Genomic DNA, 26,830 nt, shown 5'->3' with positions numbered 1-26,830 from the left:
ATGAATGGGAAAACAATCAAAGTAAAAAAACAATACTACAAAATCACCCATGAATAAAGTAGAATAAAATAAAATACGTCCAAGTATAAAGTAGAAGAAAATAAGATAAGATCAACCAATTCATCAAACATAAAAAACTATAAACTAAAAACCATAAGTCCAGTAGAATAAAATAAAGTTGCTTGTGAAATCATGTGTTTTATCCTGACTTCCCTTATGTTATATCTGGTATTTAAGGTTTAGTTGTGGTATCATGGAAACATATATCTATAATTTCATACATTCAGCTAAAACGAATCTGCTCCAGTAAACGATCACCTGACCTCATTAAGAATTCAATTAGCTACCTGTACTTGCACGTCACGTGACCAGCACACCTCCGCGCGCACTTCCGCGGTCGCAGCCTTCCCGGATGTTGCGTTGTTTTTAAACGGGCTCGTCGGGAGGAGGCGGAGGAGTCGGACCGGTCCGGCAGGTTTCCAGCGGGGCACAGCAGCGCAGGCAGCGGGGGAAGGAGGGCGGGGAGCCGCAGGAGAACCGTCTGAAAGCAGGAAGGAGCAGACAACATGGTGCGGTGACCCAGCGTCCGGACTGCGACTGACAACCGGGATTCTTCTTCTTACTCGATAGAAACCGATCCACACATCAGGTGAGAAGCGTCCATCGCCCACATGAACCCGAGAGAGACAGAGAAAGAGAGAGAGAGAGAGATTAACTCTACAAACACCTGGAGGAGGACCGGAGTTTCACCTGGGCTGCTGCTGCACCTCCTCCTCCACAGTCGCTCCTTTTCAAATGTTCTGACAACTTGATTTAAACGCGTTGAAACAGAGTTTTACTCTTTTCTCTTCGGTGTCGGGTCAGAAAGTCTCACAGAACGAACAGGTTTCACTGTGAAATATTAGAAAATCACGTAAAACGTCTGAAATGTGAGAATAAAGTGATTGAGGACGAATATCAGCAAATATTGACTCGAGACACAGAGCTGAGAACACCTGGAGGAGGATCTGGGTTTCATCTGAGCCGCTGCTCCTTCACCTTCCCTCCCAGTTCCCTCATGGGGAGCCTGCCAGAACATCATTTTGTATTTACACACTTGCAAATGTCACATTGTGAGAACTTTGGCTTTCATCCGAACGTCTAGACTGCTTTCTAATCCAAAACAAAATCCCTAGAACCTGTGAGCTTCTGTCAAATCATCCGTTAAAGTAAAGTCATATTGTTGAGGGTCACTAAATAGGATGGAATGGACCTTTTCCTGAAGAACTAGTGTGGAACAAGTGGGCCGTAGTACAAACACCTCTTGTTAAATATAGGTCAAGAGCAACAAGCTGCAGCCTTTATCATGATCATCTAGTCAAATCCGGTTCCTCGTAAACTGCATTGAAGCTGTGGGATTTACTGCTGCGTTAAACTGTGGTGTTGAACCAGCTGTACCTAATAAACTGACTACATTAGGTGAAGGAGGCGTGTCCTGATCACCGCCGCCACCTGAAATATTTTTTAGGAACCAAGTCTTCAGGAAATTTCACGCAAAATGCATCTTTAGATTTTGAGAACATTTTTTATTAAAGCTTCAATCCATGAATCAACAAAATAACTAATCAAAACCAAACTTATCAGAAACATCTTTTCTTGGATTGGTCCTTGTGCCCATCTGTTAACATGGAGGGGATGGGTTCAATGATCTGTAATACATCCGCCGGCCACCAGGGGGGCGATTCAGACGTGTTGGCCTCTTTTCTGGAGCTGACAGTCTTCAGCAGAAAGGTTGATGGATCCTTCTGATCAGATGGGGTCGTGTGGATTCTCCGTCACACCCTCTCGCTCTCAGCTGTTGTGTCTGAACACAGTGACGCATCAAACCCAACTCCGTGTTTCTCCACAAACAAGCATCTCGTCTTCTGCTGACCGGGCACCTCTGAGTCCTTTGCTTAGGGAAATGTCGGCCCCCTCATGGAAATGCTCGAACCTGAAAACGCTGAGGGAGAATTTGAATCGTGACTTCTGAGGCAAATGGAGGGAAGGTTGATCTGAGGTGAAGACGTCACTGCAGCCATTTTAAACCTTCAGACGTTTTCCATACGGACGACACGGTTGATTTCCTGTTTGAAAAGTGTCCTCACGTCTTCGGGTTCCTTAAGCTTCATTTTGCATATCGTGAGAAGGATCAGTTTCTCCTCGACCTGGTGCCGAGACTTGAACTGAGAGTCGACCACAAACTACGCTCAAGAACTTTATTCACACAATTTGAACAGGCGCTGAACTCTGGAGGATCATCGGACGTTCTTCTTATGTGAGATTGCAAATGTCCCCCCCCCCCCCCCCCCCCTTGTCTGAACACTCCGGAGATGTCTGTGTTGTTGAAACCAAATCAGCAGGAAAGTCTGTGAGGGTTTGACCCCCAAGCGTGAGGACATCCTCATCTTGAATGAACCTCTAACTCGGGTACAGTATGTGCCTTGCTCGTGGGCTCTGGCAGCGTGGGAGGACATGTTGCACTAGTAGCTGGTGTCTCTGGGGTTTGTCTGTCTGGACTCCAGCTGTGAGCAGAAGACTTCAATAAGACACGCATGCCTCTGTTAATAACAATATGCACCAGTTGTGAAACCAGCAGCAGATTAATTGTTTTGTCTGTAAATGATAAATCTCACTTGATATTCAGGATCATCACATGATCAACATGATCCTCGTTGTTTCTGTTACAAACTGAACGAACAGGAAATATCAGCAGAGGTGTTTTGCTCTGTCATTTCCAGGGGGCGGGGCCTGAGGGGCACCGGCCTCGGCTGGAATGTGATTGGTCCCTGAACGTGTTGGTTGACTCTTTACTGAACATTACAACCTGAGGTATTTGTTCTTTTGTTTTAAACAAAAAAACAAGTCTTACATCCCCCAGTTTAAAACACTATAAATTTAAAATTAACTAGAAATAATTTGTTAAATGTATTGACTCGACTTTACTGAATAAGGAATTGTACTTTATTAAACATGTACTTGGCCCCTCTGTTTGTTACGTGGCCCCTGAGAGAGGAAAAATCCTACATCCGCCTCTGGTCAACAATGATTTATAGAAGTAAACAAACTTTTAAAGTAATTATCATTAAAGCCACATGTAGTGTTGTAGTATAACTATTTACTAGTTGAGCTAATTATTTGACTAACACAGTTTGAATGAGGATTGAGCTCAGTGTCACAAAACAGACCCCCCCCCCCCCCCCCCCTTCAGATCTGTTCTCGCCCGCCCGGGAGAATACTTCACATTTCAGTTTTTCCTCTGGCTTCAGTCACGAGCAGGTTCTCGTCTTGAGAATCACTTCAGAATTAAAATGCCATTTACAGGTTTTGTCCCTGGAGGTTTATTTTACATTTATCACTTTGAAGACAGGACGTGTCAAACGTTTACGGAAATTTGTTTTAAAGATTTGCTTGTGGATTTGTTGAGGACCAATACTGATATCAGGGAGTAAGCAATTTCCCAAAATGAATAATCACGATGTTGTTACGATAACGAAATGCACTTGAGGCTGATATTTTTCCATTTCACCATATAGTTAATTATAAATAACTCCCCAGCAAACAAATGCTGATTCGGACACGTCTGTGAAAGGCTCATATCGTTCAACTTATAAATAATAATATGTTTATATAATAATAAATCGCTCTGGCTCCAGTTAAAACTTCAGCTAAAGGCAAAGAAAGCAAAAAGAATAAGTGAATAAGTGAATAAGGAAGCAAATATTAAAGGATGTTCTGCATAATTCCTCAAAAACTGTGTAATCCTAGAAACTTGTTTGTCTCTGGGACATTAAACTTTAGAGCGGATCAGGAATCTGCTTCACTTCCTGTAACAACATGAGATAAACGTTTTCAACACTTTCTTGAATTTCTAAAGAAATGACATAAACCTTGATGGAACAAATTCGGCTCATTTCAGGGCAGATATTTGAGTGTGTGTGTGAATTGGTGATTTTGACTGTTGAGCGTTGGTGCATTTATATCTTCTATAAGTGTTATTCTATTGTTGGGATATTTTATTTTTATTCCATTTTATCAACGGGGAATTTTCCAACTTGTGGCATTTAACAAATATAATAATTTTACTAATATAATTCTAAAGATAACAAAGACACACCAGGAGAAATGAAAGACTCGACCTCGCCTGCTCTCTGAGGTGAACCTCCTCCCTCCTCTCAGGTTTCACTGTCGTGTCTCAGGTATGTTCTCCTCTGTCCCACTGCCGGAGCCCCTCCCCCCGCCCCCCCGCCCCGCTCATTGTTGTTGTCAAAGCGACGCCCTGGCCCTGATATCAAAAACCTGTTCTCCGGGATGAGAGAACCTCGCTGTCCTGCTGCCGCCGCCACTGAGCTGGGCCTGTGATTGGTCGGTGGCAGGATGGCGAGCGTTCTCGGGGGAGAAGCAGTTCTTCTTAACGAGGCTGTTTACTGGAACTGGTGCGTGTCGGGGGGGGGGGGGGGGGAAGTGTTGCACCAACGTGATTTCAAACTAACTTATTAATTTACTTCAATACAATTACCACTTCCTGTTTTTTAACCCCCCCTCAGGTTCAATGAATTCCTCTCATAGCAGCCGCTCTCTAACCTTTCAGTTCACCATTCATCCTACAGCCACACTGTGTTTGTCAGATCTGCTCCTGGTGTCCAAACTGCTCATGAGTTCTAGACCCGCTAAAACTGAGAAGTTTGAAACTGACCTTTTAGTTTGAAAACTCCTGGACTCAGTTCAGTCTGAACGAGCAGGAACTGAGAGGTTTGGAAACTCATGGATCTTGATCTGGAACAATAATATTTAGAGGACTGATCTCTGAGTTTGTTTAACTTGCTGCATCTTGATTGAATGCAAGTGGCTGTTGACTCAGTGTGTCGTTCTCCCTCTGATACGAGTTCGACCAACACTTCCTCCGTTTAATCTTTTGTTTCCTGTTAGAAGTTCGTCACTGGACTCAGAGAACCCTTGTTTGCTTCCTTCTTCCCACATGAATCAGATTTCACATTCATTCTCCTCCCTGGTCACGTACACCCCCCCCCTCTGCAGCCGCCCCCCCCACCAGGAGGGGATGGGGGTGAGATTCTATCAATTCAGCTTTGTGGTTTCTCGTCTCTGTTCGCCCTCCGGAGTCTGATCAAATTACCTGATTGTTCTTTTGGGGTTTTGGGTCCAATAAGTGAATTTAAATGTTAAAATGAAGAATACTAACACATCGTTCAGGTAAACATGTTTTAATGTGGACAAAAGTATTTAAACTACGAGTTTAACTGCAGCAACAGGTAAAAAGGATGAACTGGGTTATTTTCACACTTCCTATCGACTTTTTTTGCTAAGTGACTGATTTATTTTCTCATTTAATCACTTGGTTATTTGGACTAAACATCCTATGATAACATTTCTTGTTTTTCCTGTTTAATAACTCAATCTTTTGACCTTTACCCTTTAGGGGCGGTGTGTATTTTTAGTCCCTGGCTGCCGAGCATTCCTGCAGTGATGACTCTTTTCTAAAGGAGCGTGTGTTATATTTAGTCTCTGTTAGGTGTGGTACATCGTTCTACTGTCAGATGACGACAGTGTAGCTGACACAACTCTGAATGAAGATTGGATCTCAGGTGTAGACGTGTGATATGTAGATTTTTCCTTCAGTCCAGTGGAGACACTGACTCCTGACGTCCGACTCGTCAACACGACAGTTGATCTTTATGAAGTTGGATGTTTGTTGTGTCTGAATCAATAACGTGAAGACACACGGACGTCCAAACAGAACTCAGTCGTTGATTTAACTGTAGAATCTGCTGGGTGTTGGTTTGTTGTTTTGTTTGAACCCCCTCTCTCTCTCTCTGTATCTGTCTCTCTCTCTCTCTCCTCCCTCCCCCTCCCCACCGAGCCTTCCTGTGCAGACTTGTGTGACCACCCGGAGCTCATTCAGTCAAACCGCAGTTTCTTCACAAGACGTTTGCTTAAAAGCAGTTAGTTGAGAAACAGTTAAAGTAGCTGAAGGTCTAATTTCACAAGTTTTTTTCATTCGTTGATATTTGTCCACATCCTCTGAGAGCATATGGAAACGGGTGAAACAAATGAAATGGAGAAGTACCAACAGAAATCATGGAGGGGGGGGCAGTGCAGCCAACAGTTCAATATAGACACACATTTGAAATCTCAGTAAATAGTGTATTTAGTGATTTAATGGCCTCAAACATTGAAGCAGCACAATGAGCCTTTACACTGATTGGAACTTTACCGCAAATATGGATTAAGGTTGTGAAACGTTGATGAAGATGATGAAGATGCACACAACAAACAGGCTGTGGAGGGACGTTACATGGGTGTGTCACATGACCACAGACACACAAAACAACACAAGGTGTTTGTGCATTAAACATTAAGCTGATGGGGAAATGCCAAGTTAAACACCAGCTGCTAACCAGGAGCCGTTAGACGGGATTTCCCAAGAGACATGTTTATTACATCACTGGTCACCGGGGGGGGGGGGGGGGGGGGTCATTGAAGTGTTTGACTTAACTTTCTCTCAAACCGATAACATTTGATGATGTGTAGAACAGAGAAAGTTTATCAGTATTTTCATTACTGCGCTTCACGAGATGAACGTCACACGTGTTGTTTCGCTGAAACTCTTTTTTTGTCTTTTCTCAGAAATAACCTGAGGTGCAAAGATGAGTCAGCGGCGTCCGGCGCCCCTGAGGCCGAACGATGAGGTCATGCCGTACAGTGACGATGAGACGGACGATGAGCTGGAGGTGAGCTCTGAGGAAGAGGAGGAGGAGGAGGAAGAAGAAGAGGCACCAGGAGTCCCACAACCTCCGGTAGAAGCTAAACCCAGTGGTGAGTCGCTAAGAATCCCTGATCTGGATGAGAGGGTGGAGATGTGCTTTATTTCTGTGTCCAGAGAAACACCCGGGATGCACAGCTGAACAAACATGGCTCCGTCAGAAGAGAGAGAAAATATGAATTTATCACATTCTGAGGATTAATTCAAGAAAGACTGTTTTGTTCTTCAGAGATCGGGTGGAAGGTGAAAGCCAACGACCGACCTTACCACCACCTGCCGGAGTTCGAGAAGAAGGTTTTCCTGTGCATCAAGAAGAGCAGATACTCTGTGAGTTCACGTGAAGAAAACTGTTTATTATATAAAGTTTCTGAGGAAACATCATGATGAGTTCTCTTCTGTTGAAATCATCCACCAGTCGTTAGATCCAATTTCAGCCTTTTTGATTCAGTTCATTTCTAAAATCAATCAACCTGCTCCATTTATATATTCACGATTTAAAACTTCCTCGAGAGATGAGGAGAGAATTTGTCCAATTACTTACAGAAATATAAATTAATTTAATAATCTTGGTTGTATTCTGTATCTGAAGGTTGATATTAAAAGTCTTTGAGGGATTCAGACAGTTTAAATTTGAATATTTAACATTTCGTGAGACGATGAGAAGAAAAGTGAATAAAACATCAACGAGGAAGTTTCCTGTTTGTTTGATGTGTTTCCTCGTGACGTCACTTCTCTGTTTGTGCTGAGTCATCTCCATCAGGGCTGCCTGAGCTGGTGAAAGGTCACGTTTAGATATGCAACCACCTGTTAATGCTTCAGTTCTGTTGTTAAATGATGATTAATTATGAATGGGGACGAGGAGGAAGCTGTACTTTCTGTAGATTCTTCAGTGAGTCTGTTCCACCTGTGGAGTTAACGTCCTGTGAAGTTCTCTGTCCGGGACGTGAAGCTTCAGCTCTCTGGAGTGACTCAGGGACTCGGATCAGTGCCGTTTCTTTGTTTCAGGAGCTTTTGTGTTTTCACACTAGAGGCTGAAACCAGATCGTCCTGCAGGTCGACCTGTGTCTTACTAAGAGACACTTAAGACACTTAAGACACAGTGGGAGGAAATGGAGCTGAAGCCAGAACATGTTTAGAACATTTAAGTCTGAATCGATCCTCCTTGTTTCTGCTGATTTAGTTTATATTATCTCCACAGGGAGGTCGTTTATTTAACATTTTGAAAGGTTGTTCTTTTTTTGTTTGTTGACTTTGTCTTAACCAGGAAGTTCCCATTGGGATTCTAAATCCCTTCTTCCTGGAGTCCGGTTCCAGATGAGCAGCAGATCAAATAAAAGATTCATATATAAATAATCGATGCAGTAACGTGTGAATCATAATGTCCACGCCGGCCGACCCTGTGCTGATGATCTCTGCCGCTGTGTGTTCCTCGTGCAGGGAAACGCCATCAAGACGTACAAGTACAACGCCCTCACCTTCCTGCCCCTGAACCTGTACGATCAGTTCAAGCGAGCGGCCAACCTCTACTTCCTGGGTCTGCTCATCCTGCAGGTAGAGGAAGAAACCACCCGAGTTCTCATTCGCAGAAACAAACACAGATCATCCAAAACCACCATGTTTTCTCTCCTGTCAGATTATTCCAAGCATCACCACTCTGCCCTGGTACACGACCCTGATCCCCCTGGTGGTGGTGCTGGGAGTTACGGCCATTAAAGACCTGGTGGACGATCTGGTGAGAATTCTACACACGTGCATGGTTCTACGTCTTCAAAGCAATAAGTAGAGAAAGTTTGAGGAGTTTACTGACGACTCGTACGTTGTCATGTGATTGTACTGGTTGACTATTCGATGCAACTGGTCTTAATGGGGAGTTTTGTTTCTCAGGCGCGACACAGGATGGACAAGGAGATCAACAACAGGAAGAGCGAGGTCCTGCTGGACGGCAGGTCGGACCTCATTTCATATTCTGACAGCTTTGAGTTTAAAAATCATGAAATCCCCCCCCCGCCCCTCGTTAAAGACTGTTCTCCTCTTCCTCAGGTTCCAGGAGACCAAGTGGAGGAACATGCAGGTCGGAGATGTGGTCCGTCTGAAGAAGAACGACTTCATTCCGGTACCTGGACGTTCATTTAGAGAATCGTGTTACACGTTGTGTTGTTGATCACTTTTATTCACACGTGTGTTTTGTGTGTCCAGGCCGACATCCTGCTGTTGTCCAGCTCCAACCCCAACAGCTTGTGTTACGTAGAAACGGCCGAGCTCGACGGGTAAGAGTCCGTTTACCTTTCCACCTTAAAGGACACAAACACACACACACACTGATTCTCACTCGTTTCTTTAATCGTGAATATGAAAGTTTTGTAAATTTAAAAGCTCAAAGTCCAGAGCTCCTGAAACTCTTCTGCTCCATCGACTCATGACATGAGATTCAATAATTACTGTGATAAATAACTTTTTTATAAAGCTGCTCACTCGGGTTTGAACTGTGAAATCAAACTGAGTCATTTCCACGGCTGGAGGCCTGTGTGTGTGTTTGATCAGTGGTTTCATTCAGCGTTGGGTCAACACTGATAAGAGGAAGGTAAACCAGTAAAGAGCTTCTGGAGAGAGAGAGAGAGACCTCGGCCAAACTCGTCCTGTGACACCGAACATTCTGCCATCGAGAGGGAAACGCCTTCATGAAACACTCCGGTCTTCACTGATGGAACCAACGCTCAGCTCATTTCATTATTACCAGATGTGTTTTATATATTAATGTGTAGAAACAGATGAATCACGATGCAGGTTCTATAAACTTGACTTGTGTTTTAGTTTCCTGAGGTTGTGTTTTTTTTTTTCCTGATGTTGTGTTGTCCTCTCCAGTCGTTCAGTCTCTTGTGTTTTATTTCCCTGAGGTTGTGTTTTAGTTTCCTGATGTTGTGTTGTCCTCTCCAGTCGTTTCAGTCTCTTGTGTTTTAGTTTCCTGAGGTTGTGTTTTAGTTTCCTGATGTTGTGTTGTCCTCTCCAGTCGTTTCAGTCTCTTGTGTTTCGTCCTCACAGAGAAACGAACCTGAAGTTTAAGATGGGTTCGAGAGTGACTGACGAGCGGATGCAGGAGGAGCATCAGCTCGCTGGCTTCAACGGTAACAACACTACAAGACCGCTTTTTATTTATCTAAATAAAAAACACATTTCTATTTTAAAATTGGAATAAAAAAACACAAGTTTATTAACAGGAACAGATTATTTATTTTTTATACACTCACCACAAATACAGGACTTTATACTTTCTTGCGGTGCCAGTAAATAAAGATTTGATCTCTCTCTCATTTTGAAAAGGTTTGTAGTCACTGATAAGAATTCAGATAAAGTCTGTTTGTCTGATGAAATGTTCGTTACGCAAGAGTTTCTCAAGCGATTTGACTCGTTTCATTTTGAAGATGAGAAACAATTACATAATCCTTTTATTAAGTGTGGATGGCAACTAGAACATTTTAGTTAATAATTTTAACGTTTTTATTTTAGTTTTTAAAATCTATGAGAGGATATTTGCCAAGTGTTTATGTAATTTATATTAATATGGAGCCAGTTATGTGTTTGCAGCTTTTGACAGTAAAATGTAACTGTACTTTTTATACCGATGTTTATCTCTCAATACTTTGAAGCGCCACTTGTTCATGCTTCTCAGAGGATGAACCCTTTTCTGAACAGTTTCTAACTCTCTGACCTCTGTGTGTCTGTGTCCCCGTGTGTCCTTGTGTCTCGTTGTAGCTCTGATCGAGTGCGAGGAGCCGAACAACCGTCTGGATAAGTTCATGGGGACGATGACGTGGGAGCGGGAGCGCTACCCACTGGACCTGGACAACCTGCTGCTCCGCGGCTGCAAGCTCCGCAACACGGAGGAGTGCCACGGCCTGGTCATCTTCGCAGGTGTGTGTGTCTGTGTGTGTGTGTCTGTTGTGTGTGTGTTCAGATCAAAGATGGTTAATAGTAGACGTGATCTGTATTCTCACTGCTCTGTTTGTGGCGAAGGTGCCGACACTAAGATCATGAGGAACGGAGGGAAGACGAGGTTCAAGAGGACGAAGATCGACGAGCTGATGAACTACATGGTTTATACAGTGAGTTCAACCAGTGGTCACATGATCAGGAAGCAGTTTCACCTCCGCGTCTTTAAGGTCACATGTCAGCAGTGATCTGTGTTATTAGATTTATATTATATGTAACGGAAGAGGTTTGTTTATATTTATTGTACGTAATTCAGTTTCTAGGACCTGTCCCTCAGCCTGTGTGTGTGTTTGTGTGTGTGTGTGTGTGTGTGTTGTGTAGATCTTTGCGGTGCTGCTCCTCATGGCCGCGGGTCTCGCCATCGGTCACAGCTTCTGGTACGAGGAGATCGGCAGTAAAGCGTGGTATCTGTTCGACGGCAAATACCAGAGCGCCGCCTACAGAGGCTTCCTCAGCTTCTGGGGTTACATCATCGTGCTCAACACCATGGTGCCCATCTCTCTCTACGTCAGGTCAGTGAGACACACACACACACACACACACACTCGTCCAGATACTCAACAATTAACGTGTGTGTCTTTTTGCAGTTTGGCCGGTGAAGCATCGTGACTCACACAACATTTAGATGTTTATTTTGACTTGAGGAAAAACCCGGAGCAGCTTCAGGCTAATGAGAGAATTCAAGCAGGAGCTTTTCCTCAGTGAGAATCCGTCAGAATAAGTTGTGTGTTGTGTGTTTGCTTTGTGTTCAGTGTGGAGGTGATTCGTCTGGGGCAGAGTAAATTCATCAACTGGGACCTGCAGATGTATTACGCAGAGAAGGACACACCAGCCAAGGTACAGTCCCAGAGACTGAAGACTTTATTTATCACTTTTTGATCCAAATGTTCACAAGATTCTGACTTATTTTTAAATTAGGAAAGAAATAACACAACAAATAATGAATCTTCCCGAAAAACGTGTCATGAATTACATATTATTGCAAGTGAACTTTTATAAGAGGAATCATGGTAATAAATAAAGTTACTAAATAATAGTAATAAGATAAAATGAGCAGCACTAGAATAAAACTGATTAATAAAATATACAAAAAGAATCTAAGAAAACTCATTACAAAGACGTAATTTAGAAAATATAAATATAATGTGAAATTTTCTGTGCAGGCTTGATCCAAATGTTGTTTTTATCTTCATATAATTAATCTTCCTGATCCATAAATGATTTCGAGGTTCAGTGCAGCAGCAGTTATTTAAAAACTATCTTTATTAATAGGAAAAAAAAATTAAAAACAGGAAAAACCATATAATTAATCAAAACATTCTTGCAGATGAACTTTTAAAAGATGAATCTGGGACAGTACAATAATTTTAGATTAGATTCAACTTTATTGTCATTCCACAGTAAAAGTACATAAACAACGAAATGCGGTTTAGCATCTAACCACAAGTGCAGAGATGGAATATTAAAAATAAATATGAAGTAAAGTTAGAAATATACATGGAATATAAATGGAATTTGAACAGTATTAAGAGCTAAGGTATGATATAAGAATGATGAATACACTAAGAGCAAGATAAAAATATGAATACACTATAGGTGGGATAATACAGTAGGAATAAGTTAAGTGCAAATGTTCAGTGGATGTGCAATAATAAGAAGATAAAACGTACATGAATATAATAAAACCTGTATTAATACTAATTTAGAAGATATAGATATAATGTGACATGTCCTGTGCAGGCTCGGACCACCACGCTGAACGAGCAGCTCGGGCAGATCGAGTACATCTTCTCCGACAAGACGGGAACTCTGACTCAGAACATCATGCAGTTCAAGAAGTGCACCATCGCCGGACGCAGCTACGGTACCGACGCACAATCACTCTCCTGATGCACCTTCACACACCTGGCTCTAAGATTGTGTTCATGCAGGAAGTAGAGTTGTGTGTTTACCGTGTGGCGCTGCCGGCACCGCCTTGTTATCTGAAACGATTCATATTTGTATTGTAATTATAGAGTTCAGGTTCTTTTACGGGAGAGAACAAAGGAACAAAGCAACAGTGTGAAATTAGATAATGACACGCACACGGAACTGATGTGAAATAAAACTGATAAAGTGCAAAGAAGAAAACGACTCCGGGGAAGAAGTGAAACCAGAAGAAACTCGAACAGTTCTGACCTTTTTGTTTTCTGGTAACTTCCTCAGGGACTCCGACCACAGCTGAGGGGGTGACGCTGGACCGAGGACGGGTGAGACATCAAAGACACTGATCTAGACTTTCACAATAAAACGACCGACATGTGACTTAAGTTGGTTTGAGCTTCGTTTGTAGAAGAAGAAATTATTACACTGGTTATACCTGGTTAAATCAAATACTTCAGTCGTGTACTATAAACTACATGTACTGCTGCTACTCTACCAGTTTAGTATGTACTTGTATAGTTTACTAGTATATTATAATAATAGTATAGCTTAAAACAATCATCCACAACATCTATATTTGTATGTATAGAATACTAGTATTTATAGTATGTAGTATAATAAAGTGTGTATGTAGTATATAGTTTGTTGGACTAATCCCCGTCTGTCCCTCGTCAGCCGGTCGACTGGAGCTGGAACCGTCTCGCTGACAAGAAGTTCCAGTTCATGGATCACCAGCTGGTCTCGGTGGTCCGATCCGGGAAAGACCACGACGCGTCGGAGTTCTTCAAGCTGCTGTCGCTCTGCCACACCGTCATGGTGGAGCACAAAGACGGTAACCTCACACCACCGGGGCTGTGATTGGCTGTGGCACCTGTCAGTCAACCTTTAGAGAGGACTGGTCCTTACCAGATGCATCAAACAATTTATCTGTTTTATTCAGTTCAGAAATAAATCAGCAGGTAATGAGCTCCGCCCCCTCTCAGGTGAACTGGTGTACCAGGCTGCGTCTCCTGATGAGGGCGCTCTGGTGACCGCCGCCAGGAACTTTGGTTACGTGTTCCTGTCCCGCACCCAGGACACCATCACCATCAAGGAGATGGACAAGGAGACCACCTACCAGATGTTGGCGCTGCTCGACTTCAACTCGGACCGCAAGCGCATGTCCATCATCTGTAAGAGGGCAACACAAACACACAACTACACACACACACTAACAGACACACACACTTCAGTTTTTTTTTTTTAAATGAAGAAAAAGTCCCATTTCTCTGATTTCAGCTTCTTAAATCTGAATATTTTCTAGGTTATCTTCTCCACAGTGAAGTAAATGTCTCTTTCTTCTCTCACAGTGAAGTTTCCTGATGGACGGATTCGTCTCTACTGCAAAGGAGCCGACACGGTGATTTATGAGCGACTCTCCCCCAACACCCGACACAAGGAGAGCAGCCAGACGGCTCTGGATGTGAGTTCACGTTCTTCTCATTCAGAACCAGCGAGTTTCACGCCTGCAGGAAGTTGTGTAGAAACGTAAACATGTGTGTGTGTGCCTGGTTGTCGTTGCAGATCTTTGCCAACGAGACCCTGCGGACGCTTTGCTTGTGTTACAAAGACATCAGCGAGTCGGAGTTTCAAGCCTGGTCCAGGAAACACAAAGAAGCTCAGGTGTCCATGAGCGACCGGGACGCCGCCCTCGACCACGTGTACGAGGAGATCGAGAGCAACCTGATGGTGAGAGGGAACCGCCCGAACACACAAGGAACCCCTTGTAGACTAATGTCGCAAATTTGCCTCAAACCACATTCCGGTCTTAATGCCGCCGAGGTGACGATGGTGCAAATACTACACGTACCAAGGAAGGTATTGGAAGCACTCTGCCACCATCTAGTGGTCGGAGTGGAAAATACATACTAGCCCCTTGGGACTGTGTAGCAAAGTTATTTTGAGGTATTAAGCTGCATTTGAAATACTGTGATGATGGAACAGCAATGATAGTACAGAAACGTATGTTGTTCAATTTCAAGCAAAAGCAGCATCAATATAATAATCTACATACATAAATTAGTTAGACTAAGGTTATGCTCCATTATGGCTAATGTCGCTAATTTGCCTCATACCTAAATTTATATCTATTGTATATTCTATATTGAAATTAACAATCTCCACTTAATTTAGCATCTGTATGACAGGCCAAAAACAGCAATAATATATTTTTTATATAATTGGAAATTAATTCAGGCATTAAGTGGTTGACTTAAACCCTTAAGAACAAGTTTGGTGTCCGTGGAGAATTATTAATTTTAATAATAATTACAATTATTTTCAAATAAAAAGATGATTGGGGCGACGGCCATCGAGGACAAGCTGCAGGACGGAGTTCCTGAGACCATCGCCATACTGGCCAAGGCCGACATCAAGATCTGGGTCCTGACTGGAGACAAGAAAGGTAACGAGCACAGAGGAGAGTCTATTCCCGAGAAGCTACGAGAAACTATAGAACACGACTGAATATACTAATGTTTTAATGTTTCCCTCCAGAAACGGCAGAAAACATCGGATATGCTTGTTCACTGTTGACAGACGACATGAACATCCACTACGGAGAAGACGTCAAGTGAGTTGATTCAAAACGTCTCAGCTTGTACAGAAAAATGTGATCAAAAGAGACACTTGAACCGAAGTCAGCTGTTTCCGGCTCTCGGTTGAATTCCCTCCTCAGCCGCCTGGTCCCAGGTTCACAGGTGATTAATGAATTCCTCTGTTTCCAGTGAGAAGCTGACTCTTCGTCAGGCCAACAGGAGGAACCAGCCCCCCCCCTCCCGTCTCAACAAAAAGAAAACTCCGGAGCCGTTCTTCACCGAGCCGGGGAAGAACGCCCTCATCATCACCGGGGGCTGGCTGGTGAGTTCCCTTCAGGACCAGTTCTCAGGACGATCACCAGCCAACATGGTGGATCCAGCTGATCTCTGGTGTTTCTCACTTTCTTAGAACGAGATTCTTTACGAGAAGAAGAAGAAGCGCCGCCGCCTGCGTCTGCGCCGCCTCGGGAAGAGGACGGTTCCCAACAACCCTCAGGACGGACAGCCCAACAACGACCTGGAGAAGGAGATGAGACAAGTACACGTTCAGCTCTGAACCCTCCACATGCTCTGAGCGCTGAGTAGACCCTGTTGTAACCCATGAGGTGTGTGTGTCTGCAGGTGGACTTCGTGGACATGGCCTGTGAGTGCGAAGCCGTCATCTGCTGCCGCGTGACGCCGAAGCAGAAAGCCAACGTGGTGAGTTTGGTGAAGAAGTACAAGAAGGCCGTGACGCTGTCGATCGGAGACGGAGCCAACGACGTGAACATGATCAAGAGTAAGAGCGGGAGTGGATCCGTGCTTTGTCCTGACTGTTCCTCGGATCTGCTCTAACCTCTCTGCTCCTCGTCCACCAGCTGCAGACATCGGCGTGGGGATCAGCGGTCAGGAGGGGATGCAGGCCGTCATGTCCAGCGACTACGCCTTCGCTCAGTTCCGTTACCTGGAGCGCCTCCTGCTGGTGCACGGGCGCTGGTCCTACATCCGCATGTGCAAGTTCCTGCGTTTCTTCTTCTTCAAGAACTTTGCCTTCACCCTGGTTCACTTCTGGTACTCGTTCTTCAGCGGATACTCGGCTCAGGTCAGCGGCGACTCTTAAACATCGGCATCATGTGTTCCACATAAGTCCAGACAAGAGCGTTAATATTCTTTAGTATCTAAAAGTTAATAGAATGAAATATTGACTGAATTTGATGCACAAAATTTACCAAACAAAACAATTCTTGGATTTATCTTTTATCCTTTTTCCTTGTTCGGTCGGGCCGATCAGATTTTATATCCCATAATGCATCATGTTTCCACTGATGTCTGTTGTTGTGTGTGCAGGTCGCCTATGAGGACTGGTTCATCACACTCTACAATCTGTGCTACAGCAGTTTACCTGTTCTGCTCGTCGGACTCCTCGACCAGGTAACAAACACAAAACAATTCATGTGTGTGGAGAAGGAGAAAAGAGAACAACAAAACTTATCTAGCTCCTCCTCCTCCTCTTCCTCTTCCTCCTCCTCCTCCTCCTCCTCCTCCTGCAGGACGTTAATGACAAACTCAGCCTGAAGTTCCCGAAGCTCTACCTTCCCGGCCAGTCGGGGTCGATGTTCAACTACAAGAACTTCTTCATCAGCTTGTTCCACGGCATCTTCGTCTCGCTCATCACCTTCTTCATCCCGTACGGGGCCTTCCTGCAGACCATGGGCCAGGACGGAGAAGCTCCCTCCGACTACCAGTCCTTCGCCGTCGTCCTCGCCTCCTCACTGATCTTCACCGTCAACCTGCAGGTCGGTCACATCGGGTTTGACGTTCTGCTTTGAATCAGAAATAAGACGTACGATGCAGTGAGGAGTAGAAACGATTGATTAACTTCCTCCTCTCGTCTTCATCAGATCTCTCTGGACACCTCGTACTGGACCTTCGTCAACTGCTTCGCGGTTTTGGGAAGCATCGCCATTTACTTCGGCATCGTGTTCGACATCCACAGCGCAGGGATCCACGTCATCTTCCCCTCGATCTTCACCTTCACCGGTCAGAACACCGACATTCACATCGGCTGGGTTTCTCCCCAAAGAGCTTCTGTCATTTTAGTTAGTTTTAATCACACTGGTGTTTGTTCAGCTGTTGGTTTTAAATGTAAAATGTTATGATTGACAGCTGAAACCTAGATTTATACAGAAGTGATATATCTGCAGGTTTGATTCCATTTCCCCAACTTGAAACTCAACCAGCCTCTTCTGTGTTGTACGTTTTGTAGGCGTGGCCTCGAACGCCCTGCGGCAGCCGTACCTGTGGTTGACCATCATCCTGACTGTGGCCATCAGTCTGCTGCCCGTCATCTGCATCCAGTTCCTCCATAAAACCATCTGGCCGTCTGTCGGAGACAAGGTGAGACCTGCAGGAAGTCACGGGTTTGATTCCCGGGTTGTGGGACCATTTACTCTCTCACCTCATGTCCCGTCTCTTCTGAACTGAATCTCTCGAAATTAAGAAAGTTTAGTCAAATTAAAGTAAAACGTCTCCAGTGTAACGTGAGTCTTTCCCTTCGTCCACCAGGTGCACAGGAACAGGAAGAGGTACGAGATGGAGATGTTGCAGGATGAGAAGAAGAAGAAGCCGCCGGCGTTCCAGCGCGGCCAGCGCTCCCGTCGCTCGGCCTACGCCTTCTCTCACTCCCGGGGCTACGCCGACCTCATCTCGTCGGGGCGGAGCATCCGGCGGCGAGCACCGGCCCGGGGGGGCGCCCAGGACAGTATCAGGGAGTTTCCACAAAGAGAGGCAGAAAACATCTGAGGAGCGGGAGAGACGGAGCAAAGGGACGGAGGAGGAGGAGGAGGAGGGTTGTGTATATATTTGGGATTTTCATTTTATCTGTGGAGTCGCAGCTGAATCGGTCGGCGACGGGGCGCCGGCACAGAAACAACCGCCTGGACCCCGTCTCCGCTTCACCCCGCCCCTCGGGAAACTCCAGCACTTTACGAGGGGATGAAACAAACGTTGTTGCTCCTGAAGTCTCAACTTGTAGAAACGAAACCAGCAGCTTCTGTAAATGCAGCGTGTGACCTGGACTCCACCGCCTCCGGCTCCTCTGCACAGGAGCTCAGAGGAAACCGTTCACCGGGTCCAAGTCGTGCAGTCGTCTTTGTGACTGACAATGTTGTTTAACTCAGGTTTTAAAAATCAAAGCTTTGTTTTTAGTCAGTTTTTTGCCGGATGTGGAGACGCTGTGATACTTTTAAACGTTCCGTTCTTGCCCTGATGTCTGCACAGCACTTGATATGAGGCTGTTTTATTAAATCACAAGATTCCAGTTAATTTGTCCGTTAGTCACATGAAAGCTCAACATGTCAGAGGATCCTCTTTTTAATGTTTTGTTATGAATAATGATGGGACCTGATTATACCGGATGTTATAAAGTGTCTTAATTTAAAAATAAATTGTGAATAGTGCTGTTTTCTCCTCTGCTGTGTAGAAGTGGCCTTAGAGGTGTGACCAGGTCAGCCTCTTTAAACCTCCCTCTGTCAGAGACCCCCCCCCCCCCCACACACACACACACGTGTCTAAACTTCATGCTTCTTACTTCTAAAGGGGAACGTTGGTTTATCTTTTTTAGAAACATTTGTTCTTTCTTTTCTCTCCTCAGAATTAAACCACATGTTCAATAGGTCGTTAAAAATTGGGATTTCTCTCTTTGTGTGTGTTTGTGTTACTGGTTGTTTACAATGTACCCAAGAAGACTTGTGTGTTTGTTTTCTTATCTGCTGAACAGTGCGAAGCCGAAACTGACAGCGCTCTGACTGTTACTGTGTTTTATTCCTGAATGAATGGAGTCTGTGACGCTGTCAGTGGAACCAGCAGCAGCAGCTCGGTCTCTGATGGGATTTTATCGTGTGGTTGTTAATAAAAAGCCAAGGGGCACATCTAGACACAATCTGACACTTGTTTCTAACTTCTTTGTGGACACTGACCCTGGACTTTAGAATAAACAACCACCACTACTGTTATTCTAAAGTTGGACCAGGTGTTTTCTCAGGGTGACACTGATGAAGAAGAGGATGAGGCCCCTGGTGAAGAACATCAGGAACACCTCATTGGCCGGCCGACCCGATGCCTTCACCCTGCCTGGCGTTTTTTTTTAACTATTTGACACTGAATTGAATTAGATGCATATTTTTGAGTGACATGGAAAACAAATTATTCTCCAGCAATTCACTTTAATAATAAACAAAATTAACTGAATAAAATGAGAAGCTTTCTTAAACAGAAACCTGTCTTGCTTAACCTTAAACTGTATACATTAATATAAAACAATAGATAGAAAGCAGAACATCCATCTTGAAATAGTGCATTAACAAAAGTGGAAACAGAACGTATGTAGAACAATTGTAAACATATTCATATTAACATATTAAACATAGTCTTCCACTATCTTCTCCGCGAGCAGCAGTACCTCCTCGACCAATGGGAGGAGCGTGTTCTGTATCATCGTCCTCGTGTGTTAATATTCTGTCAGCTCATCTTTACCATATAAAGCGCCCTGTTATTAATTTTCTATTGACATTTTACTGAGCATTTCTTAAAACTTACAGTATTACGGGACAAAGTGCGTCTCTTTTCAGCTCAATACGGGACGATTGACAGGCTAACCGCCGGTGCTAACGGCTAGCGCTGCAGCTGCTAGCGGAGGGTCGCGCCGGAACAGACCCGGAACACACCCGGCAGAGACCCGGAACAGATCCGGAACACACCCGGCAGAGACCCGGAACAGACCCGGGAGAGACCCGGAACAGACCCGGAACACACCCGGCAGAGACCCGGAACAGACCAGGAACACACCCGGCAGAGACCCGGAACAGACTCGGAACACACCCGGGAGAGAACCGGAACAGACCCGGGAGAGACCCGGAACAGACTCGGAACACACCCGGGAGAGAACCGGAACAGACCCGGGAGAGACCCGGAACAGACTCGGAACACACCCGGGAGAGAACCGGAACAGACCCGGAAAACACCCGGCAGAGACCCGGCTGGCAGGTTAGCATGTTAGCAGTCCTGCTTTTAACTATAACTTTATTCCTGTAACTTGTAGCTTCAACAACCTCAGCTAACTTTTTTATTCAGTTAACTATCAGTTACACGGTTTAAGTTGTTTTTAGCTGTATCCCCCTAAATAAATAAGACATCTTTTTTTAGTAGATTTCACTGCTTTTTATATATTAATACATTTTGTATAAATAATAATATCTTCAAACAATCAAAAGCTTTTGTGTCTCGACTCTAAACCGTGGCTGAATTGTATTATTACTCTATATAAACAATACATTTCTCTTTCTAGTAGGCCTAGATTCCAATACTTCTTATTATAATTATGTATTGAAATAATAGTTCTTCCCTCAGTTTTCATGTCATGTGACCCCTGGACTCTAAACCAAAGCTGAATTGTATCATTAAACTAGATAAAGATCATAAATCTAAATTTATTACAGTTGGTTTCATTAATTGATTATTATGCTCAGAACTCACCTGACTAAGAGGAAGCAGTACTGTTCTCAGCCTGAAGATGTCGCTGCAGGACTGTGTGTGTGTGTGTGTGTGTGTGTCCGTGTGAGATTCATCATGGAACCAGAACATCTCACTGGTCCCACAGCTTCCCAGACTGAGGCCTGTTCAACACCTGATCTGCTTCCTTCCTCCTGAGGAGTCAAAGCTCCACCAGACAAATCAGGATTCTTCACATAAGCATCTTTTATTCTGTAAACCACGAATATTTCCTTATTTGAAGAATTTATATAAATCAGCATAATTTCAGCTTCAGGATCTTTAACATATAAAACATCAAGCTTCCATACCTGCATGTGAAATAAGATGATGTTGTGCACCTCTTAAAAAGGTCAAGTTTTATCCATGTATCTGTCACTTAATACTGAAGAGACAGGAAATACAATTAGGAGTAAATAACCTTTATAAAAAACAGTCTGAGAAGGTTTTGTTGTGGCATTTTTTAACAATATTAAAATTAAATTGTATAAACTTGGAGGTTAATCCATTTTTCTGTGGTGCGACAAACTCAAATTCATTCAGATTTGAGTCCTCATCCAAAATACAATATTAAACCACACGTAACCAGCCTCTTCATATGTTTCACGTCCATCAAAACATGGCTTTTGTTCTGAAAATCCATCCTGTACCAAAACATAACTCAAAACATTGTTTGATTCATCCGTACAGCCAATAAAATTACCCCTGTAACGCCGCTAACAGCTTGTTAAACCATCTTTTTTTTTTTTGGCTGCTATCTCTCAGCCTCTCTGTCAAATCTGCATCGGTTCCACATCGCGGCCCCGGGCGGACGCAGATAATGCTCTCCATATTTACAGTGGCAGGAGGATTGGGAGGTTTTTGACTAGATCCCATTTGTGTGAACCTATTAGTGCTGAGCGCTCTGAGCTCCCTGTGATACGCCTCTGAGATTAGGCAATGGTATTACTGTAAGAGGATCGACTCGCCTGGAGGTGAGGGCCGAGCGAGCAGGCGGCGAGGGAGGGAGAGAGAGAGAGAGAGAGGAACACACACAAAGACGTGCGCACACAGATAGGACCACACACTCCCCTGAAACAAACCAGGAGCTGGCAGCGAGAGCGGGGGAGCTCTGAGGATGATGTTTGATTTTATAATATAAAACACTGGTGGTGATATTGATTAGATAACTCCATCGTCCCCTCGTGGCTGGACGTGTGCTCCTAACTCTCCTGCTTATGATGACACACAGGAAGAGCTGATATGTAAATCCTTACCTTAAAGGTATAAGGGTAAGGTTTAGATCCGGTTTAAGTTAAGTGTAAGGGTAAGGTTTACTTTGTTAGGGTAAGGCTACCTCTTTAATTTACGAGTAAGGGGAAAGATAAGGGTGAAGTTTCGGTGTGGTCTGATTTAAGGGTTAGGTAAGGTTAGAGTAATTCTCCAGGAAATCAGTGTAAGTCATGGAGACACGACTGTGTGTGAGTGTGTGTGTGTCTGTGTGTGTATGTGTGTGTGTGTGTGTGTGTGTGAGAGAGTGAACCTGGGCCAGGAAGAGGAAGCTGGATGAGGAGGAAGTCGCAGCCCCCCCCCCCCCCCCCCCCAAGCAGAGAGAGAGAGAGAGAGAGGGAGAGCCTCATCATAATTTATGACTTAAAAAGCATGAATTTTTCAGCGCACAGTGGCAGAGATGGCACTTCATGTTTACGACAATCATTTCCTTAGTGAATGATTCATGTGGATGTGGCGCTCATGAATCTTTCAGTGAACAAACAGAAACATTGATGCTCAGAGCTTTAAACTGCGATCGGCGTCCGGGAGGCGAACACAGGGCGAAGCGGGTGTGGGAATCAAACCGCTAACTGCCGCGTCCTCAACTCTTATCTCTCTCCTCTCTGTACGAAGCAGCTCTCAGGGTCACGGGGATTTTACTGCAGCTTCCACCACCGGTTGGATATTCTCCTCACATTTTTAATTCTGGAACAGTGTTGATAAAATTAGATTTTATATATTGTTCCTCGAGAAAATAACTTGCGCTTGATTGGTCTATAAAAATCAGCCGATATGAGACTTTTAAAATCACCAGTATCTGCTTTTATGTTTCCAGATATTCTCTGATACGAAACGTTTTGTTTAATAGAATAAATAATCCAAGTCAGTTCTATAATTTATACTTCTTATTAGTGTTGGTATTACTTTAGATGTTTACAAGTAGAATAGACATATAAGTTATCTAACAATGTCATATTTACAAAGATATTTACAATTAATAACAAATTGCATTCATCTCTAAATTCAAATTCTCTATATTTAGTTGTATTTTAGGTATATTTTTATTTAATGGTTCTGTATATCAAAGTATATGGATAAAGCCTAAATTAAATTTATTTTTCATAAGGCCAATTTATCAATATATTCAATTTATCAGCTGATAAATCAGTATCTGAAATGTTCTACTCCCTAATATCGGCATCATCTGAAGAAGTTTGCCTCATGAACCAGCAGAGGGCGCTCACTCTGAGTTTGACCTATTGCACGCCCTTTTGACCCGTTAGTAGAGGAAGCCAGCATCATCACGTTGCTTTGCCACAAAATGGCCGACGCCAGCAGGCGAACCGACCCAGAAGGATTCCTCTCTATAGAACTGTGTGTTGTTGTGATCGGATCTGATTGGATATTGGAGCCGATATTGATCCGTGGTTATTATAAGTGAACGTGAGTCGGGCGGCTGCCCCCCCGATGGTCACGGTGGGATCTCTCTGCTGAGTGCGAGCTGCAGAGGCCTGGTGGAGATCTGTCATCTCGGCTGCGTCGAGCCCTTCAGAGGCCGACCGGCTGTTTGGAGATCAGCCAGGGTTACTATAGAAACACACAGAGGGAGAAGCGGCTCATGCTAATGGAAACACACACTCACTGAGTCACACAACAAAACACACACACAACATCAGATATGAGGAGAAGGGAGCACTGGGTTTGTTCCTTATGAAAAAGGAAATTTAAGGATTGATCGAGTGCGTTGAGCTGATTGATTGATTGATTGATTGATTGATTGATTGATTGATTGATTGATTGGTCGAAGGTGAGAGATTAGAGATCGTCTCCTGATACGAACACATCAATTCACAGTGCAAATGATCATAATAATGATTATAACAGTCACAGAAGAATTAATAAAAGAATAAAAACACTAAACACGTGACTATCGCCCCCCCCCCATTGAAAGAAAAACAACTAGAATCAGGTAAAATCAGGAAATGTGATATAATGAAAGGAAGTTGTAAGGTTGAGCTGTGTGTGTGTTTGTGTGTCTGTGTGTTTCTGTGTGTGTGTGTGAGGCCTCAGCGGAGTGCGACGCTCTTTGAGGTGAGTTTGATATTCATGGCAGACACCTGCACAGATCACAGCTGAAGAATTAAAATGGTGTTGACTGTGAGAGTGTGGAGGCGACGGACGAACGAGTGAACAGATGAATGAATTAAACTGTTGATCAAACGCGTTGGATTAAAATTTATGTTTGATTGAAGTCAGCCACACAGAATGCTCTCACGTGCATATTAATAAATGATGAAGATGAATACATGCACGGCGGCAGGAGAGTCGATGAATGAACGGATGAACGAAGGAGAAGGTGAATGAAGGAGTGAGTCAAATAAATGACAGAGTGATGAACGATGATGTTTTAACTTTAACCTGGAAATGTAGTTAAAGGATGAAATGTGCAAAATGTGTAGTTATTTATGGTAAAGTTAAAATATAATATAATAAATAAATATCAAGCCTCAATAATTTTTTTAAAAATATTTTATATATCTCACATTTTATACTAGAAAATATCTGTACTAGGGTCGGTTGGAGTTTTTTATATATTAACTGTAAAAACTTTGTACTGGATGTACAAAGTGAAGATATTCATCATCATTTGGATTATTCAACGTGAGAAAATTTATGACGCATTCACTGTAAATGGGAATTTCTGCTTCCGATGCCATGTTGACGTCTGTTGACAAATGGACTTGATGTAGTTATTAGTCATGAGTGTAGCTGTGTGTGTCACAGCCATGTTCACCTTCGAGAAAATATCATAACACAACAAAGTATATCTGTTCCATATCATGCAAACATTGCAGTAGATTAAATATCTTTAATCTTTATAAATCAGGCACATTTTTTAGATTCATTTTGAAAACAAGGGGCAGAGTCTCATCTTTAATTTTTGAAGGTTCACATCAATATGCAGAGAAGTTTGTGTCAAGATGATGGAAAGAGGAAAGTTGTGAGAAAAGAAACGAGTCATGACTTCATCTGTCAAACTGGTTCTGTTGGAACTGACCCACTGGCGTTTATTAATGTTCCCACTGGACGCCTGCTGGTTCACAGGAGCGTTCTGACCACATCTCATCATTCAGCAGCATAATGATCCTTCAAGCCTCAAAAATACATTCATGACTTTAAACACAAGTTTTTTTTTTGCAGTGGATTTTTACAATATTTATCTCAGACGTGGATCAGAGCTCAAACAATGACGCCATCCGATTATTATGACTCATATTCACGTGTTATTGTGAGACGACCTCCAGCAGCCGAAGGAATTACATCCACCAAGGAGGTTGTGTTTTCAACCTGTGTGTGTGTTTGTGCGTTGGTGAGCAAGAATACACAAAAACAACTGAACAGATTTACATTAATCTCCTTGAGAAGACGTGAAACGAGTCGGAGGAGAACACATTCAGTTTTTGGGCGGATACAGAAATTTCTTTTAACTTTCTTTGACATTGATAGATCAACAGTTAACAGATATTTAGACGTCTGGTATCTGAGTATTTGCAAATATGAATACATGGCAGTTTCAAGAAGATAGGTCAAGCTAATGGTTAGCGCCCTCTGCTGGATCACAAGCTGCTTCAAGCTTAGTGCCATCCTAGTTCTTCCTGTATATGAAACGGAAGAAGACAATGATATACAGTTCCCTGCAGTATAAATACATAAACTACTGTGTTGCAGGAAAAGGTCTCTGAAGACTAATATTTTTCATTGTGCTTTCTCATCTATTCTTCATAACGTTTAAATCCGCTCGGTGGATTTCCTCCCCTGAGGTTTCTCACGCGTTTGACTCTCGTTCTCTCAGATTCAAACACGACCACTTTAATATCATTAAACATATATAATAATGCGTCCCATTTAGACGGACACTCATTGCTAGCACGATGTGGCCCACTGGGAGTCGAACCCTCACCCGGGCTGCGTTCGTGCCTCGCTCCTCCAATTAGAGACAGTGGATCAGTAAAGTGCTTCTCCCGGGGGACGGACACAGAAACAAGAGAAGAAGAAGAAGAAAGAAACAAAAACAAAAAGAGAGGAGGTGTGGACTTGAACCCATAAATCAAACTGATGCAGGATCATTATGTAGATTTTGGCCTCGGAGGTCGGTTTCACTTTGTGCTGGTGTGTGTGTGTGTGTGTGTGTGTGTGTTAGTGTGTGTGAGTGTGTGTGTGTGTGAGTGTGGACTTGTACGATATTTCTAAAGACCAACTGGAATTTAAAAGTTTGAGTTTGATTTAAGTTTTGGGTTAGGGACGTAAGAGTGTCTTCACATGAGACACACACCTTCCTTCATTTATTAATTTATTGTATTCCTCCATTCCTTCCTTCCTTCCTTCCTTCCTTCCTTCCTTCCTTCCTTCCTTCCTTCCTTCCTTCCTTCCTTCCTTCCTTTCTTCCTTCCTTCCCCTTTAATGTGGCTATTAGTAATAAACAAATTTACCACAAGGACAAAAAGGACAAAATCCCCAAAGGACCAATGTGAATTTTTTTTTATCATGATCTGTAATGAATAAATAATGTTTATATATTTATTTCGCTGCCAGTAGATAAATGTTTTCTGTAGGTTACAGCAGCAAAGTCCTGTTTGTTTGAAAAAAGACACGTGTGTTCATATATTTCTCTTTTCCTCGGGCTTCATTACATGTGTTCTGAACATTGACAGCAAGGGACCGGGAGGGGGGGGGGGGGGGCAGCAGAGGATATTACTGTAAACCTAAT

General features: G+C 43.4%; 1 protein-coding gene across 1 annotated transcript; it reads left to right on the top strand.

Annotated features, from left to right (window-relative positions):
* The first annotated feature begins 458 nt into the window (after window positions 1–458).
* atp8b1 (ATPase phospholipid transporting 8B1) lies at window positions 459–19,204 on the top strand. The gene is made up of 30 exons (XM_053411719.1): window positions 459–649; window positions 6,664–6,852; window positions 7,029–7,126; window positions 8,237–8,350; window positions 8,433–8,531; window positions 8,684–8,745; window positions 8,840–8,912; window positions 8,996–9,066; window positions 9,839–9,921; window positions 10,550–10,708; window positions 10,811–10,899; window positions 11,108–11,298; window positions 11,539–11,623; window positions 12,527–12,650; window positions 12,992–13,035; window positions 13,385–13,541; window positions 13,693–13,881; window positions 14,059–14,171; window positions 14,273–14,437; window positions 15,041–15,152; window positions 15,245–15,320; window positions 15,475–15,607; window positions 15,695–15,823; window positions 15,907–16,063; window positions 16,143–16,366; window positions 16,612–16,695; window positions 16,815–17,060; window positions 17,166–17,304; window positions 17,531–17,661; window positions 17,830–19,204. Exons 2-30 carry the CDS (start codon window positions 6,684–6,686, stop codon window positions 18,064–18,066), a joined length of 3,753 nt encoding a protein of 1,250 aa, XP_053267694.1. The 5' UTR covers window positions 459–649; window positions 6,664–6,683; the 3' UTR covers window positions 18,067–19,204.
* Window positions 19,205–26,830: the final 7,626 nt, after the last annotated feature.

This window comes from Pleuronectes platessa, chromosome 19 (assembly GCF_947347685.1).
Source record: "Pleuronectes platessa chromosome 19, fPlePla1.1, whole genome shotgun sequence".
Classification (NCBI taxonomy): domain Eukaryota; kingdom Metazoa; phylum Chordata; class Actinopteri; order Pleuronectiformes; family Pleuronectidae; genus Pleuronectes; species Pleuronectes platessa.
The sequence above is the reverse complement of the archived record's forward strand: the minus strand, read 5'-3'. Positions and strand labels throughout refer to the sequence as shown.